This window comes from Microtus ochrogaster, chromosome 4, assembly GCF_000317375.1.
Source record: "Microtus ochrogaster isolate Prairie Vole_2 chromosome 4, MicOch1.0, whole genome shotgun sequence".
Taxonomy (NCBI): Eukaryota; Metazoa; Chordata; class Mammalia; order Rodentia; family Cricetidae; genus Microtus; species Microtus ochrogaster.
The window spans coordinates 80,513,177-80,529,509 of NC_022011.1; the positions used below are offsets into that span (position 1 = coordinate 80,513,177).

The 16,333-nt window shown below is 45.4% G+C and overlaps 1 protein-coding gene across 1 annotated transcript in view; it reads left to right on the forward strand.

The window, feature by feature from the left end:
* Positions 1 to 16,101, forward strand: part of Gorasp2 (golgi reassembly stacking protein 2) — a 28,392-nt gene extending 12,291 nt beyond the window's left edge. Inside the window, exons 2-10 of the mRNA XM_005346543.3 lie at positions 1,633 to 1,713; positions 3,378 to 3,581; positions 4,188 to 4,274; positions 4,946 to 5,076; positions 8,475 to 8,607; positions 9,651 to 9,774; positions 12,415 to 12,498; positions 13,341 to 13,460; positions 15,004 to 16,101. Coding sequence (XP_005346600.1) covers positions 1,633 to 1,713; positions 3,378 to 3,581; positions 4,188 to 4,274; positions 4,946 to 5,076; positions 8,475 to 8,607; positions 9,651 to 9,774; positions 12,415 to 12,498; positions 13,341 to 13,460; positions 15,004 to 15,341 — 1,302 coding nt within the window. The 3' untranslated portion in view covers positions 15,342 to 16,101. The remainder of the gene's footprint in view (positions 1 to 1,632; positions 1,714 to 3,377; positions 3,582 to 4,187; positions 4,275 to 4,945; positions 5,077 to 8,474; positions 8,608 to 9,650; positions 9,775 to 12,414; positions 12,499 to 13,340; positions 13,461 to 15,003) is intronic.
* The last annotated feature ends 232 nt before the right edge of the window (positions 16,102 to 16,333 follow it).

Below are 16,333 nucleotides of genomic sequence, written 5' to 3' on the forward strand. Positions count from 1 at the left end.
TTGCTCTTCCTTACGCATGTCCAGCCTTAGCTTGGCTTCTTTCTTGCCAGTTTTTCTTTTTTTTTTTTAATATTTATTTATTTATTTATTTATTTATTTATTTATTTATTTATTATGTATACAATATTCTGTCTGTATGCCTGAAGGCCAGAAGAGGGCGCCAGACCTCTTTACAGATGGTTGTGAGCCACCATGTGGTTGCTGGGAATTGAACTCAGGACCTTTGGAAGAGCAGGCAATGCTCTTAACCACTGAGCCATCTCTCCAGCCCCCTTGCCAGTTTTTCTTAACTTAAGTTATTGCGGCTACCTTTTGCCTCTGGGCTTTTATCTCTAGCTCTGTATACCTTTCGTTGTACTCTGTTGCTGGTTGTGTAGCTGGGTGGCTGGCCCCTAATGTCCTTGTCTCCTCCTTTTCTTGCTCCTTGATCTTTCCAGAGTTCTCCTTTTATTTATTTTCTTTGCCTGCCAGCCCCACCTATCCTTTCTCCTGCCTGGCTGTTGGCCAATCAACTGTTTTAGACCACTCAGGTGTCTTAAACAGGCAAAGTAACTCAGCTTTACAGAGTTAAACAAATGCAACATAAAAGAATGCAACACATCTTCACATCATTAAACAAATGTTCCACAGCATCAACAAATGCAGCAATCTTTAATATTCTACAGCAGATATTAAAGAAAAAAGAAACATTGACTCAGGAAGTAAAGTACAATTTTGAATGATACTGTTGAATGATACCGGCCTTAAGTGAAATATATTCTAGGAATGATCCTGGCTCCATTTTCAGAGCATTAGAATCATGTGCCCCTGTGGGGTATCTGCAGCTTTATGTGCATATGAATGTGTAGGAACTGTAATTTGCATAGCCTCAGAATTGCCCTTAGAGCCATGTGGTCTACAGCTAGGTATGGTGGCTCACACCTATAATGCTAGAACTTAGGAGCTAAGGCGGGAAGATGGCTCGCAGTTCCAGACCAGCCTGGACAACAGCATAAAACCCAGAAAAGGACTATATAGTCTGTTACAGAAAATCAGCCTGCAAATATTAGTGCAAATGTCATTTTTAGGGTAGTTTTGATAGAGTTAATAACCTCATGCAGAGTAAAAATCCCTTCTGCTGCCAGGTGTGATGGCACACACCTTTAGTGCTGCACAGGCAGGCCTCCCTGATCTACAGAGTAAGATCCTGTCCAAAACAACAACAAAGATACACATGAACACATTTTGGAAAAGCAGATGTAAAATTAGTTGTATTCACTTTAGATTTTATTGGTTATATTTCTATTGCTAGTTGTCAGTGTGCTATGAATTTAGAAAATTTGGTAGTTAATCGACTTGAGATCTTCCCATTTAGAGCTCTCTCCGTCCCAGTTCTGAATCTCTTAGGTTTGTGATTAGAGGCCTGTGTGCACCTCCCTTCCTCTTCTGATCCTCTTCGTGGCTAGCAGGCTGCCCTGACACTGGTCCTTTGTTTTTGTAGAAATGAGTGGTGCCCGGGGAATCAATGCTGGAATGTGTCTCTGTAGTGATTGTTTGACATGTCATCTGCTGATGTGGGGGAGGGCACCCCCATTCTGCCCTATACCTCTGTTTTTCTGTGTCAAGTATTTATTTCAGATATTCTTTTTACAGGTACAGGAAAATTCCCCAGGACACAGAGCTGGGCTGGAGCCTTTCTTTGACTTTATCGTTTCTATTAACGGCTCGAGATTAGTAAGTTCAGCTTTTTATGGTTTTGTATATAGAACTTTGTGATATTCTTCAAAGTGGAATTATTCTAAATTAGGTTAGGTGTGTGTCAGCTACTTTTCAGATGTAATCATGTTAGAGGCCGGTGAGATTTCCCATTGGGTAAAGATGCTCGCCATGGGCGTCTCCGGACCTCAGTTCAGTCCCTGAAACAAGCACAAAGGTAGAAGGAGAAAACGGACTCCAGAATTCCTTCTGACCTCCATGAGCGCTGGCTTTTGTTCTATCTCTCCCTCTCCCTCTCTCTCACACAAACGTACACACAGAACCAAAAAAAAAAAAATCAGCTGTGCACACAATTATAATATGCTTATTTTTTCAAGAGAGGTTTCACTATGTAGCCCTGGAACTCACTGTGTAGGCCAGGCTGACCTGGATCTCAGAGACCCCCTTGCCTCTGCCTCCCGAGCGCTGAGACAAAAGGTGTGCACCCCTATTCCCAGCATGTTTAATTTTTATAGGAAAGATGCTAATAAACATTAGAGTGTCACATCTTCTTAGGGAAGCAGATTTGTTCTTCGTAGATGAAAGTTTGGTTTTTTCTAGGCCGGTGACAAATGGCCTAGGACAGTATCACCTCCCTGCCAGCTTTCTTGGATTGCAGTCCCATGATTTGTAAATTTATTGGAACAACAGAAAGAGTTGTTCTCCAAAAACGGCTTTTTCTAAAGTGTCTTCGGTTGATACAGTCCTAAAGAAATTATGTAACTTCTAAAGGGAATTCTCATAACAGGAGCTATTTGGCTGGCTTATTTTTATAATGGTCTTATTAAGTTTTTGCTCATAATTTGTCAATGTCTGACACAGTGACCTTTGTTTACATAATGAAATATTAGCATTATTTCATTCCTTTCCCTTTTAGCTCCTGATAAACAATAGATCATGTGTTAGAAGTAGGGCCTAAGATTAGACTTTAAAGTCAGCACATATTTTAGATTTTAGGGTTTCTCTGTGCAACAGTCCTGGCTATCCTAGAACTTGCTTTGTAGACCAGGCTGGCCTCGAGCTCACAGAGATCCTCCTGCTTCTCCTCCTGAGTGCTGGGATCAAGGTTTGCACCACCACCACCTGACTATATTTTAGATTTTTTTTTTTGCTTGTTTTGTTTTTGTTTTTATGAGATGGTCTTTCTGTGTAGCTCTGGCCATCCTGGAATCCTGGAACTCTCTCTGTGTAGACAAGACTGGCCTCAAACACAAAGATCGCCTGCCTCTGCCTCCAGAGTGTTGGGATTAGAGGTGTGCCTGGGTCCTCTGAGCAGCCAGTGCTCTTAACCTCTGGGCCATCCCTCCAGCCCATATTTTAGATTTTAAAAGCAGTCGTTGTAACTTTGATAGAGATGCAGTTCTTGTGACGTATTTTGTCTTTAGTCACTGAGTTGCTGGGCCACTCTAGTGTCGAGTTGGTGTTCCATAATCAGGGTAGAAAAGTAGAAAGTCAGCTTGCCTCACAGTGGGAGTTCATGTCCTGACATTCTTTTACTGGGAGAAACATTTGAAGTTAATAAAACTTCTGCCTGAAGAACTTGTATTTATATTGATTATCAATATTACTTTTATGAGATGCTTAAATTAATAATAATTTGCTTTACTTTTATTCATTAAAGACTGATTTCTGTGTGTTTGTAGAATAAAGACAATGATACTCTCAAGGATCTACTGAAAGCCAATGTTGAAAAGCCTGTAAAAATGCTCATCTATAGTAGTAAGACCCTAGAGCTTCGGGAGACCTCAGTTACACCCAGCAACTTGTGGGGTGGCCAGGGCTTGCTGGGGGTGAGCATCCGTTTCTGCAGCTTCGATGGAGCCAACGAAAACGTTTGGCATGTGCTGGTAGGTATTGAACGTGAGCTACTCCTGTGGGTGTAAACACAGTGTGGAGAGCTGGAGGGACACTGGCATCTCCAGCTTCCAGCTAGTGTAGGCATATTATTATTAGGGATGGTATTGAGTTATGCAGATGTTATTATTCGGGATTAGATTGGGTTGTGTAGGTATTATTAGAGATTGTATTGGGTTGTGTGGGTATTATTATTAGGGATTGTATTGGGTTGTGTGGGTATTATTATTAGAGATTGTATTGTGTGGATATTATTAAGGATTGTATTAAGTTGTATTGTAGAGAGATTATTATGTTTTTGGTTTCTGAAAATTAGTATTTATTGATTTTTAGATACGATTATTTTTTTAACTCAAGAAAGAGAAACCAGAGTCAATAATGCAGACAGTGATAGAAATATTTTAATTATTAAATATTACCTAATTTTCGTTGTTGGAAATTTAAAATACATGTATTCTCTAGTTTCTTAAATTTGACATTATCTCTAATGTGGGAATATTGGGGGTTCTTTGGTCACTGTAATTACGAGCCGTCTCTATAAGACTTGGAGGATTATCACTTTCTATGTGTTGAGTTGGGCTGTGTCTGTGCCATCCTAGGAAGTGGAGTCAAACTCCCCAGCAGCACTGGCAGGACTTAGACCTCACAGCGATTACATCATCGGAGCAGATACTGTCATGAATGAGGTAATTAGAACACCGCTTAGTCAGGAAACATGCGAGGTAGAGAACCTGTGCAATGACCACGTGATGTTCCCCTCACAGCTACACATAAGGAGACAACTTCCAGATCTATGTTCCATTTAATACCCTCAGGCATGAAGTATCATAATCAGCAAAGACAGAAATTTTAACTCTAAATGCAAAGCATGTGAAGTTCCTGAACACACACAGCAGAGAGGAAGTGTGACCTGACTCATTGCTAAGGAACATGGTTTCACCCCATCGCTTGGACTTGTCACTCAGTTATGGCAGTGCTGCAGAGGTCCCTCAGCTCAGCTGTGTTGCTCAGGTCCTTTTCCTTGTCTCTCCACTAGTGAAGTTCACCCAAACCTGAGTAACCAGAACACGCAACGCAGAATCTGCAGAACCTGAAGATTCGTAGTAAGAACACTGATAAGGGCTTTTGGGACTGGCCTGAGGCCTGGCATCTAGTGGACTTGCTTGAATTAATATGTACATTAAATTAGCCTCTGTTAGGTCATTTTGTATTAAATAGTGATGTCCATGTCAAAAGTAGGGTTTAGAAGTTGATTTATTTTAGGAAGTTTCTCAGCCGATTCTGATAGGAGCCAAATTTTGAGACCCACTGTCCCCAGCTACAATACCTTCAAGTTTTTTCTCTTGACTGTGTGCAGTCCGAAGACCTGTTCAGCCTCATTGAGACACACGAAGCGAAGCCCCTTAAGCTCTACGTGTACAACACGGACACTGACAACTGTCGAGAAGTGATCATCACACCAAACTCGGCGTGGGGTGGGGAAGGCAGGTAAGGTCATCCTCAGAGAAACTGTGGCTGCTCACCCTAGCGGTCAGATAGCCGCAGCTTTTATTTTACCTTATTGTAAAAGAATGCTTTTAAGGCTGGAGAGAGGTCAGAGGTTAAGAGCACCACTGGCTGCCTTGAGTTCCTAAGTTCAATTCCCAGCAACCTCATGGTATCTCACAGCTGTCTGTCATGAGATCTGGTGCCCCCTCCAGGTGTGCAGGTGTCCATGCCAGCAGAACACTGTATACATAATAGGTAAATAAATCTTTAGGAATAAAAGAATGCTTTTATTTTCAAATAACATCTTGATTTCTTTTAGAACTCATTAAAAGAAAGAACTGCTGTAGAATATTGGAATTAGTAATTTATTTTCTAAAGCCCACACCTAGAGAGCGTAGGACCCATGCTGTAGCCGTCTGTCTTGTTTTCCGGTCCTGACCTCAGAGCTAACTAACTCCTTTCTCATTTGAGAATTCCTGAGTGTAAGTCATAATTACAAAAAACCTTAGGCAGGGTTTGGAAACTACACATGTGCTCACCCCTGCTCAGTTTGTGTGGTTTCCTGGCTCCATATGGGCTCCATATGCTCACAGTATTTTTATCTCCCTACCTAAGGTTCTTAAGTTAAATGTGTTGAGCTGAATTTGCCACCAGAATTGTACATTGTAACTCAAGAGCAGTGAGATGGAGTATCTTCTCCGTATCCAGCCTGTCTGCAGCAGCCCTTGATCATGTTATCACTAGCCACGGTCCAGGCTTGCACACACCCAGAAATGAGATCTTCTCAGGGCATTCATAATTGACCCACAGCAGGGGCTTGGGATGTAGCTCAGCTGGTAGATTGCTTGCCTAGCGAGCACAGAGCCCTGGCATAGAGCGCTGCATAAAACTAGATGTTGCTCACATGCCTTTAATTCCAGCACTCAGGAAGTAGAGGCAGAAGGATCGCAAGTTCAGAATCATTCTGGACCACATAAGACTCAGTTTCAAAAAAAAAAAATGTGTTTTAGTCCACTTTAAGATTGCCTCATATAAACTAATTTGCAAAGAGGCTTCTGTGTGCATTGGGTGGCAGAGTTCACTTCACAGTACAGGAGCACCCTCTGCTCCTGTGTTTTATCTCTCTTCCTCTCACTGTCTTAAACTGCCCTGATGGAGGGCAGCTTATGGGGAGACCATAGCAGGTTACAGCCCATCACTCTGGGGAGGCCATGGTGGCAGGAATTTGAGACATTAAGTCACACACCCCCGTAGCAGAGAGAACATAAATGAATGTGTGCGTGCTTGACGCTAAGCTAGCTTTCTCTGTTCTTACACGGTCTGGGGCCCAACCCAAAGCATGGTGCTGCCCACAGTGGGCTGGGTTAACTCCTACATCAGTTAACAATCTAGACAATCCCACAAACATGCCCACAGGCCAGCCTGATCTGGACAGTCCCTCATTGAAACTCTTTGCAGTGTCAAGTTGACAGTTAGAACTAACATCACAGTATGGAAGAATAGCCTGGTCAGATTAGTGCCGCAAGAGTACTTGGTGAGCAAAGGGAAGGAAAGGTTTGGAGACAGTGAAGCTCAGCTGCAAAGGACATTACATGTTCTTTCTTGTTTAGTGACATTGACTGTACACCACTGTGTTCATATTTACAACATCTGGCTATCTATCGTTCCTTTTCTCTGAAGACTTTTTAAATGTACTTTAATACCTTTTATGGGCATCTCTCTAGACAGTGCCTTTTAGGCATTTTCTCTGTTGTGTTCTGCATTTGTACACAGAGTATCTCTGCCTCCTTTCCTTCCTTCCTCGGAAGCTAACTGTGTGTTACTCAGCTGCTGTTCATCTTGAGCCTCTCCTGAGTTTGCAGCAGTATCTTGCTGTTGCTGCCAGCTCTTTCTCTGTCGTCACCTAGTTATTTTGACTAGCAGGCACCTTGTAAGCCAGCCTGTTGGTGTCCACCACAGTGCTCAGAAATTGACATAGCAGGGTTGCGAGTTCAAGACCAACCTGACTACATAGCTTGACCCTTTTGCTCCCATCAAAGACTATTCCCCAGCAAAAGTAAAAAAACAAACAATAACAACAATAATTTGCTTTAAAATGTAATTATACCCAAAAGGCTATCATTGATCAATATAGATTACTTAATGTTTCTTCCTCTAAATTTGAGGAAAAAAAAATGTAGCTTTGATGGTAAGAGAAAATGGAAGTGTAGTTTTGAAATGTAAAGCACCCCTGTGAAAATCAGAGTTAGGTAAGGAAGACCTGAAGCTGGCTGTTGCTTGGTCCACCAGTTTTTGGTAGTGGTGGGGTCCAGAGATACCATATATGCCTTAGCAGAGGAGAGAGAGGTTTCCATGCCTGGTGGCTCTGGAAGGGCCAGCTGCTTTGGGAGGTAAGAGATCGGGTGGAAACATAGATTGGAACCCTCCTGTCAAAGGACTTAAACTCACTGATCTAGATTTGGCTTACTTTGAGGTCTGGGGCTGTGTCAACCATGTAAGTAAACGTTCATTGATTCCGCGGTGTGGAGAGCTGTCACCATAGTAAGTGTATGGCCATGTGGATTAGCACACAGGACACAGCTATAGAAAAGCAGAACGTAAAGCATCTCCAGCATCCCACTGGTGAAAGAATGAGCTGATTTTCAGGTTTTGTCACTTCCAAGATTTTCAGCTCTGGGTAGAACTTGATCAGCTGACTTTGGTCATCCCTGCTCTATTGGATTGTCAGAATAGAGTGTTGCTTGATAGTCCCCTCAGCATTGCAGAGACAGCAGGAATTCCCCCAGAGGAGGAGGAAGAAACGAGACAGACTGCAAAGCAGCAGAGTGCTCCTGTCTTTTTAGAAAGATGCCTCTGGTGCCAGTGGGCAGAAAAATTAGGAGAAATTGGCATCAAATATACTTATGTGGCTTGTGCTACACTCTCAAATGATGGCATCACGTGGGCATGTTTAGAGCTCTTCGGTGGGCAGGCAAGCCTGTGATTTTGCAGCAGGTAATTATTAGGTGTCTGCCTAGTGCCAGGACTGTTAAGGCAATTTAAAGGAAGGGCTCTGTCACTGCAGGCCTTCATAGTCTATTGAGAGGGACAGACAGTAAACAGTTAACATACCATGTGTTGAATGGTAGTAAATGTTTGGAGAAAAATAGGAACTAAGAGTAGTGTCTGGGTAGACATGGTGTTATGTATAGGTGGACCCTAGAGACTTCTGGGAAGATGACAGAATGGAAATATGGATGTGTACAGGATGAGGAGGAGCAGGAGTCCAGACTACATGGCACCATGTCTCAAAAAAAAGAAAAAAGAAAACTCGAGGGGGAGGAAATGCATGAGCTTATATGTTTTAAAACTACAAGGAAATGCAAGTTGTATTTTATAACAATAAGAAAATGTTTCAGCCTTGGATGCGGCATCGGCTATGGTTATTTGCACCGGATACCTACACGCCCGTTTGAGGAAGGAAAGAAAATTTCCCTTCCAGGACAAGTGACCGGCACACCTGGTACTCCTCTTAAGGATGGGTTTACGGAGGTGAGATCATTTTCTATGTGGTCGTTCCTGTGTGGAAGCATGTGGTGGTGGCGCTAGTTGAGGCAGGCAGTGAGGAGATAGGCACTAAGCATCATGCTGAATTTGAGGTCTCTGTACAACTGGAGGGAGGCTGAGTATGTGCTCCTGGACTTCAGAGGACTGGTGTGCAGATTTAGAGCGTCAGCATAGAGGGCAAGTTAGCCAGTGAAAGGTGATGAAATTATAAGGGATCGTGTGCCTGCAGGGCTTTTAACTGCTTCTTTAGGAATCCATCCCATGTGGTCACCTCTCTTGTCAACACATAAAAATCGCACACCTGAGAAGAAGATGTAAAGGCAGGGTTAAGATTGGTTTTGTGTGTGTGTGTGTGTGTGTGTGTGTGTGTGTGTGTGTGTGTGTGTGTGTGTGTAAGTATGTGTGTTTGTGCATACATACGTGTGAATGCCCAAAGAGGCCAGAAGAGAATATTGGAGGCCTTGGAGATGGACTTACATGCAGCTGTGAACTTCCTGGCATGTGTGTGGCAGGGGAACCAAACTCAGGTTGTCTGCAAGTCCTCACTGCCCTTGTTGCTGTCTCCAGACCCTGCCACAGTGCTCAATTCCCCTTCTGCAGTTCCAGAGGAGGGGCAGCCATGAGCAGTTCCTCCTTTCCTTACTCCCCATCTCCCCATGCCAGAGCCCAGGTAGTTCCGTGTTCCCGTCTCCTGCCCGCTCTTCCACCCCCTAACTGGGGCCTACTGCTAGAGGGGTTAGGGTCAGAAGCATAGTGTCAGGTGGCGGCCAGGGAAAGGGCAGAATGCAGTGTGAGAATGCAGAGAGTCACGAGAAAACTAGACCTGACTCTGAATACCGGGACTCTGAAGTATCTAGAGTCCGGATTCCTGGAAGGTAGCAGTGTGGTCAGCGAGAGAAGAGTGAATAATACATCGAGGAGCTACACATCTTGAGATGGAGAAAGGAATCATGGGGTTAAGATTTCCAACTGGTCTCTCAACTAATTCCTAAGTAAACCCCTCCGACCTGTGTTTGTTTTTCCACTAGGTCCAGCTGTCCTCAGTTAGTCCCCCGTCTTTGTCACCACCAGGAACTGCAGGAATTGAGCAGAGTCTGTCTGGCCTTTCTATTAGCTCATCTCCACCAGCGGTCAGCAGTGTTCTCAGTACGGGTATGTAGAGCTGGACCTGTTGGTAGCCTCTTCGTCTCAGGCTAGTTTCATAGACCTTAAGAAGCAGGACCACGTGCTCTGCATCAGCAGACAGCACCTGTCCGTAAAACCCCACGAATCAGGATGTGCACTCGCACAGACTAGCATCCCACTACCCTCTGCATGGTGGAGCCTGGGCTGCGTTACCTCCACATCTGCTCAGTTCAACATGGGTAGACATGGGGTGTGAAGAGATGCTTTTTATTTCTCAGGACATACACCTGGGTCCCTCCATGTCTTTATTCTGTTCTACCTGACGCTGGTCTTTTGGTTCAGTGACTCTAACAATTTTTTGGAGAGAATTCCCATGCCATACAAGTCACCCACAGCTTTTCTCAGTTTGCATCTAGGATCTGCTCCCTAGGTGCCCAGTCCCCATGCTCTCCAGGAGGTTTGTAGGGTGTGCAGTCAGATATCCGTGTCAACAGACACATGGCAAGGGTTTGTTTCCCACCTAACATGTGAGTTCTTTCTGGCTGTAGTGACTACTTAGGTCCCTCAGACGACCTTCTAGTTATTCCTGAATCGTTTGGTAATAGTAGGTCAGCCGGCCCTTCTGTGGCTGAGTAATTATTACCTAGTTCGAATAACTTAGGAAAAAGATGACACCTCACTTTTACTTCTTCCTTGTCACCCTGCTGTTGAGCCAGTACTGTGTTTGACATCTGCACCGAGATCCCTGGAGCTGGCACTGCAAAGACCTGGCCTTCTGGATACTACAGAGATGACCGTGAATGAAGCAATACTCGCTCATAAAAGACTGAGAGGAACTGGCATTTTCACTGTTGAGTCAGTTTAAAAAGGCACTACAAAAGTTTTCACCACTGAGAATGTGAATTTCTGAGACTAAAGTGTTAGCACCTTGGCTCTGTCAGAAGCAGTGTCCTGTTAGATTGTTTTCCATTCTGTTTTCTGCTTGTTCTCTAGAATTTCACATAGTAACTATGGACATAGAAAAGTGTGTTGTAGTTTTTGGGTTGGTGTTTTGTTTTGTTTTTTTGAGACAGGGTTCTCTGTGTAGACTTGGCTGACCTGGAACTCTTTCTGTAGACCAGGCTGGCCTTGAACTCACAGAGATCCTCCTGCCTTTGCCTCCTGCTGGGATTAAAGGCATGCACCTCCATGCCTAGCTGTCAGACCCAGTGAAGCCTATTTGTGGCCCTAGACCATAATTCCTGGCTTAGGTACAGCCAGTTATTTTTTGATACAAAGAATGGATTTATCCTTTAAAATGAAAGAAATGCAGTATGAAAGATTTTATTAGCAAATAGAATTTGAAACAAATCTAGGCTATTTTCTTTTTTTTAATGTGTTGGATGTTTTGCCTTCGTGTGTGTCTGTGCACCACACATGTTGCTGGTACCCTTGGAAGTCAGAAGAGGAACTAGAGTTACAGACGATTATGAGCTACCATGGATGCTGGGAACCAAACCCAGGTCCTCTGCAACAGCAACAGGTTCTCCTAACCACTGAGCCATCCCTCTAGCCCCTATTTTAATTTTCTTAGAGCCAAGGTTTAAGACAGAAACATAAAGTTGTTAAAGCATCGCTATTATATGTTAGCACTTAACAGGCACTCTGGTAATAGTGTGGTCTAGGAGAGAGCCGTTTCCAACACTCGAGTTATGCATCTTGGGCTCCTAGAACTCTTTCTTGCCAGTGCTGTGGCTAGGGTTTTTCTTCTTCTTTACTTTCTTTCTCTCTTCTCCTTGCCCCTCCTTCCTTGCTTGCATGTCTCCAGTTTCTTCAGGAAAGACTTCATATACAGTAAATAAGATAGCTGCATATGGTGGCTCATCCTTTAGGCACAGTTCATCCCTGCTGCCTGTTTAAACAGAAACCGGCCCAGCATGGCAGCTCGGGTACCGCCTCTACCTGCAACACTCAGCAGATGTCATGAGCCGAACACAAGTGCATTTGTTCTGAACACAAACATGTAGCTTGAAGATCGTTCTGTACTGTAGTTTTAGGTGCCTGGGTTTTGATTTCCATTCCTTACGTGAGGTCAACTGTGGCATTTTCCACTTGCAGAGTCATGATGGCTCTGAAAAAGCCTCATATTTGGAATTACCTCAGACTTTGGATATTAATTAAGGGTGTTCAACGTGTATTACTATTATTTTGACATCAGAAAGCCTCCCACTTGAGTAGGTGGTAAAGACAGTAGTGGGTCCCAAGGATCCCTTGTACGTGGAGTCTATTACCATGAGCCACTCTTGGTACAGACAGATGTGCTGGCCTGAGTAGGAAGTCCAAGTGTCTTTTTGTCTGCTTAGACATGTCTGCCATTGTCCTCATTCACTGAGACCCAGGGCGTAGGGCTCTCTGGCAGCCCCATGTTTGCATGAGCCCACTGTGGATCTAGCCCATCTCAGGTCAGTGGCAGACATCCTGTCCAGTGATCTTATCCTTAGCTGTGACTAAGGTGTCTGTCAGGGCTGTACATTGGTGGGTCGCTCTGAAGGGTGACACAACAAAGGACACAGCCAGTGGTTGGGTCTTGATCATGGTGAAGGACTGGACAATGTCCCCTTGTATATGGTCTGTTTATTTTCTGGCAGAAAAAATGGCTTAAAATTATTTTAATGTGTTTTATTTTAGGTGTACCAACTGTACCATTGTTGCCGCAAGTAAACCAGTCTCTTGCTTCTGTGCCACCAGTGAACCCAGCTACTACATTACCAAGTAAGCAGCAGTCTAAAGACATGCTCAGTGATGGTATTTGCTCTCCTCAGCAGTCCAGGAGGCAGGTACCAGTCTGCCTGGTATTCTCTGCCATCTCACCTCCCGCCTGCACTCAGAGCTTCCTCATGGCTGTTCTTGCAGTTGCCCTGGCTGAGAAGACTCCTTATTTAGGTCTTGAATGGCTCAAGTGTTAAAAAGGTTCTCCTTAATATTTCTGATGCAGACCAAGTCCCACTGTCTGGCTGTTACCAGTGAGCTGTCACCTCAGTGATGAGTGTGTGTTGTCAGGGCCTCAGATTAGAGCTGCAGTTGTCCATGTGCAGGTGTGGTCAGCCTTGAGCTGCACATGCGCACAGAGTGATGGGGCAGCATGGTGAGCTCTTAGTGTGTGGACTTGAGTTGATCACCCTGGGGGTGTTCATTCCTGCTTTTGCAAATGTCGGTTTCAATGAGTACACATGTGAAAGAAAGCCAGAGACAGTAAACATCTGCCATCAAAGGAAGATCCAGCTGTGCTTCCTGCGTGGTTGCTGGTGGACTCTCTCCAGGTTCTGGACTACTGGGCAGCATCCCTCTTTTCCAGGGTGTAGGAGCATCTGCTACTTGTTCTTAACCTTTGCTGCTTTCACAATCACTTAGATACCAGAATATGCTGAGTAATCACTTAGATACCAGAACATGCTGAGTTATGTGACAGTTAGCTGTTGCGTGTGTACTCTGATGGGAAGCCACCACACAGGAAGTGAAGCTGAAGAGGGAGGAGTACTTTTATCAGCATGTGAGGAGCCGTCTTCTTCCCAGGCAAACAGTTTACTGTGTGTTCTTTCTTCCCCTCTGTTCAGGTCTGATGCCTTTGACAGGAGGGCTGCCTAACCTCTCCAACCTCCCCAGCCTCCCCAACTTCAACCTCCCTGCTCCGCACATCATGCCAGGGGTCACCTTGCCGGAGCTCGGAAACCCGGGTATGTTGCCTGCCTTACCCTCCTAGGATTTCACTAATAAAAACTCTTCAGGAAAGCGAGGCCTCCAGCTCAGTCTTTTCCACTAGAGCAAATCAGCTTAGCAGATTTCAGCTTCTTGTAATCAGTATTCATCTTTTCATGAAGAGGAGGAAAACAGAAGTCTGTGAGTCAGCCACTGCCTCCCCTTCTCTCTCTACAGCCTGACAGGTTTGGCCGCAGACAGGCTGTCACAGAAGGGTCAGTGGAGTGGCACTGTGGCTGAATCTGATGATGTGGTGTGGGTCACCTGCTAGAGGTGCCCGAGTCCCGCTTTTTCCTGCCTGCTTAAGGCCACAGCCACAGGGAGTGCTGCCTGGTGCCTATGCTGTGCAGTCGAGGCCCATTCTTTTTCATTTTTCTGGGACTGGTCTAGGCTAGCGTCAAACGGATCGTCTTCCCATCGCAGCCTCTCAAGTGCTCAACCACGAGTCTGCACTCCCCTGCCAGCTAAGTAGTCTGTTGTTGACAGGTGCTTGTAGTGGTGACTGAGAAGTCTGGCTGCCAACCGGTGGGACTCAGACTTTATGTCCAGGTGAAAAGGAAACAGCAGCACCCTGTCTGCTCCTGCTGACGACCCGATGACTGCCCATTTGTGGCACTGCAGTGGTGCATCCCACTGCACTAAGTATTGGTGACCCTGCAGTGGTGCATCCCACTGCACTAAGTATTGGTGACCCTGCAGCGATGCATCCCACTCACTAAGTATTGGTGACCCTGCAGCGATGCATCCCACTCAATAAGTATTGGTGACACTGCAGTGATGCATCCCACTGCACTCAATATTGGTTGTCACTGTCACACTTCCGGCAGATTTGCAATTCTCACCATCTGTGTACTCATCAGCTCAACACATTCTCAGCCAGACTGAAGAAAGGGGCCCAGAGAACCCTAGTCATGCTCACCACACCACACTGCTCCTCCCTGGCGCCTGGATTTGTGGTCCCCGCTGTCTTAAATGCAGCAAGCTAAGCGCAGGAGTTAGCAGATTTCAGCCACTTCTAATCAGCATCCTGTTTTATATGAAGAAGAGGGGAGGAAAAGTCTATGACTCTCCTGCCATGGACAGACACTATTCAGTCTGCCTTCTCTTAGCTCTTCCTGCTTTGAAAATCTCCAGACGATCCCACTAAGAACAGCATAAATAGTTGTCAGTCTCAGGACCTCCCCGGGTGCGGGGTGGCTACCATGCTCCTCCATGGCTCCTTCCTGTTAGCTATAACTGGACTTGGCACCTTGCCTGTCTCACAGCCAGCCAGCTCCTCAAATGCTATGGGTGCTGCTTTCCTTCTGGGAGGACCTGTCCTCCCATCAGCAGATGCCTAAGTGTGGGACTCAGCAAGAGAAGCTTGGCAATCGGAACTTTGGCCCTAGCTAGAGGTTAGCGGAGGCTGTGGCTCGTGGTCCCTCCTCAGCTTCAGGTTCCAGATGAGGCATAGAGAGAGGTGCTTGATAGCAGCATGCTGGGTGCTGGGAGGATATGTGATCTCTGCTGTTTCTGTCCTAGGTTTGCCACCTCTTCCCTCCTTGCCTCCCCGAAACTTAGCTGGCATTGCACCTCTCCCCTTGCCGTCCGAGTTTCTCCCGCCATTCCCTTTGGTTCCCGAGGGCTCTTCTGCAGCCAGCGCTGGGGAGCCGCTGTCTTCCCTTCCTGCCACGGGCCCACCTTCTGACCCTGTCATGACTACTGCAAAAGCAGAGGCTGCCTCCTCACTCACTGTGGATGTGACGGCCCCTGCTTCCAAGGTCCCCGCCACTGTTGAGGACAGAGCCGGCGACTCCACCCCAGCCATCGAGAAGTCTGTTTCTGCAGTTACGGATGCAAATGCTTCTGAGTCTTCTTAACTTGGAATCAATCTTCACAATCAACGTGGTCTATTTATTTAACCACAGGATCATGTCTGGGAGCGCAGACCACCATTGATTTCATACTAGTTTGTACTGTACCTGTAGGCATCCTGTACATAATTCTAAGGGGAAACTACGCAAGAGGCCGAGGGCTTGTCTCCCACCAACTTGGGTGGAATCACAGCCAGGGAGGGGTGTGAGAATGTGCTTGTATTTTCAACAACCAAAAAGAGTTGTTATGGGTGGCTTGCTGCCAGGCATCTCCTGCCATTCTGGGTTGTACATCTTTGGGAAAGAGCAGGGTGCCCGCTGGGTTCCCTGCCCCACTGCTACTCCTTATGGAAGGAAATGAAATATTTTATGCCTAGGGCCCACATGCAACGTTTCTTGTACTTTGTAAATTGTTTGCAAGAACACAGACCACCTCACTAAACTGTCAAAGGAAACAAGGACTTACTGTTGGTCTCTGTGAGTCACATCTCTCTTAAGGTTTACATGAAACTCCCCTTGAAGACGTTTTGTTCCGGTTACACAGCACACTAGTAATTGAACATCTTTTTATTCCGCCTGTACACAGATCTTGTTCTGAACTCAGAATTACTCAGACACCATTTTGTAGCTGCTGCCGTTGCTTTAGGTGCCTGCAGTAAGATGGCATTTAAAGGGAAATAAAGGAGGTGCTGCACTTTGTAGCTACTTAACAGTACAGCGACCCCGGACAGCATAGACAGCAATAAATTACAGTGGCTTTACTTTTCTCCTTGTGTTCTCTCTGCACATGCACACATCAGTGAGCTTCACATCTCTAAAGTCAGTTTGTGGTGTGCTCCTAAGTTTCCAAGAGATACTAAACTAAGTGGGATTGGTTTCCTGAGAGATATAAATGCATCCACTAGCCCCGTTTTGGAAGTAAGATGGAAGTGGTTGACCTGGTGCCAGCATAAAGACTCACACTGCAGCAGTGGCCGCTGCTAACACTCAATCAGAAA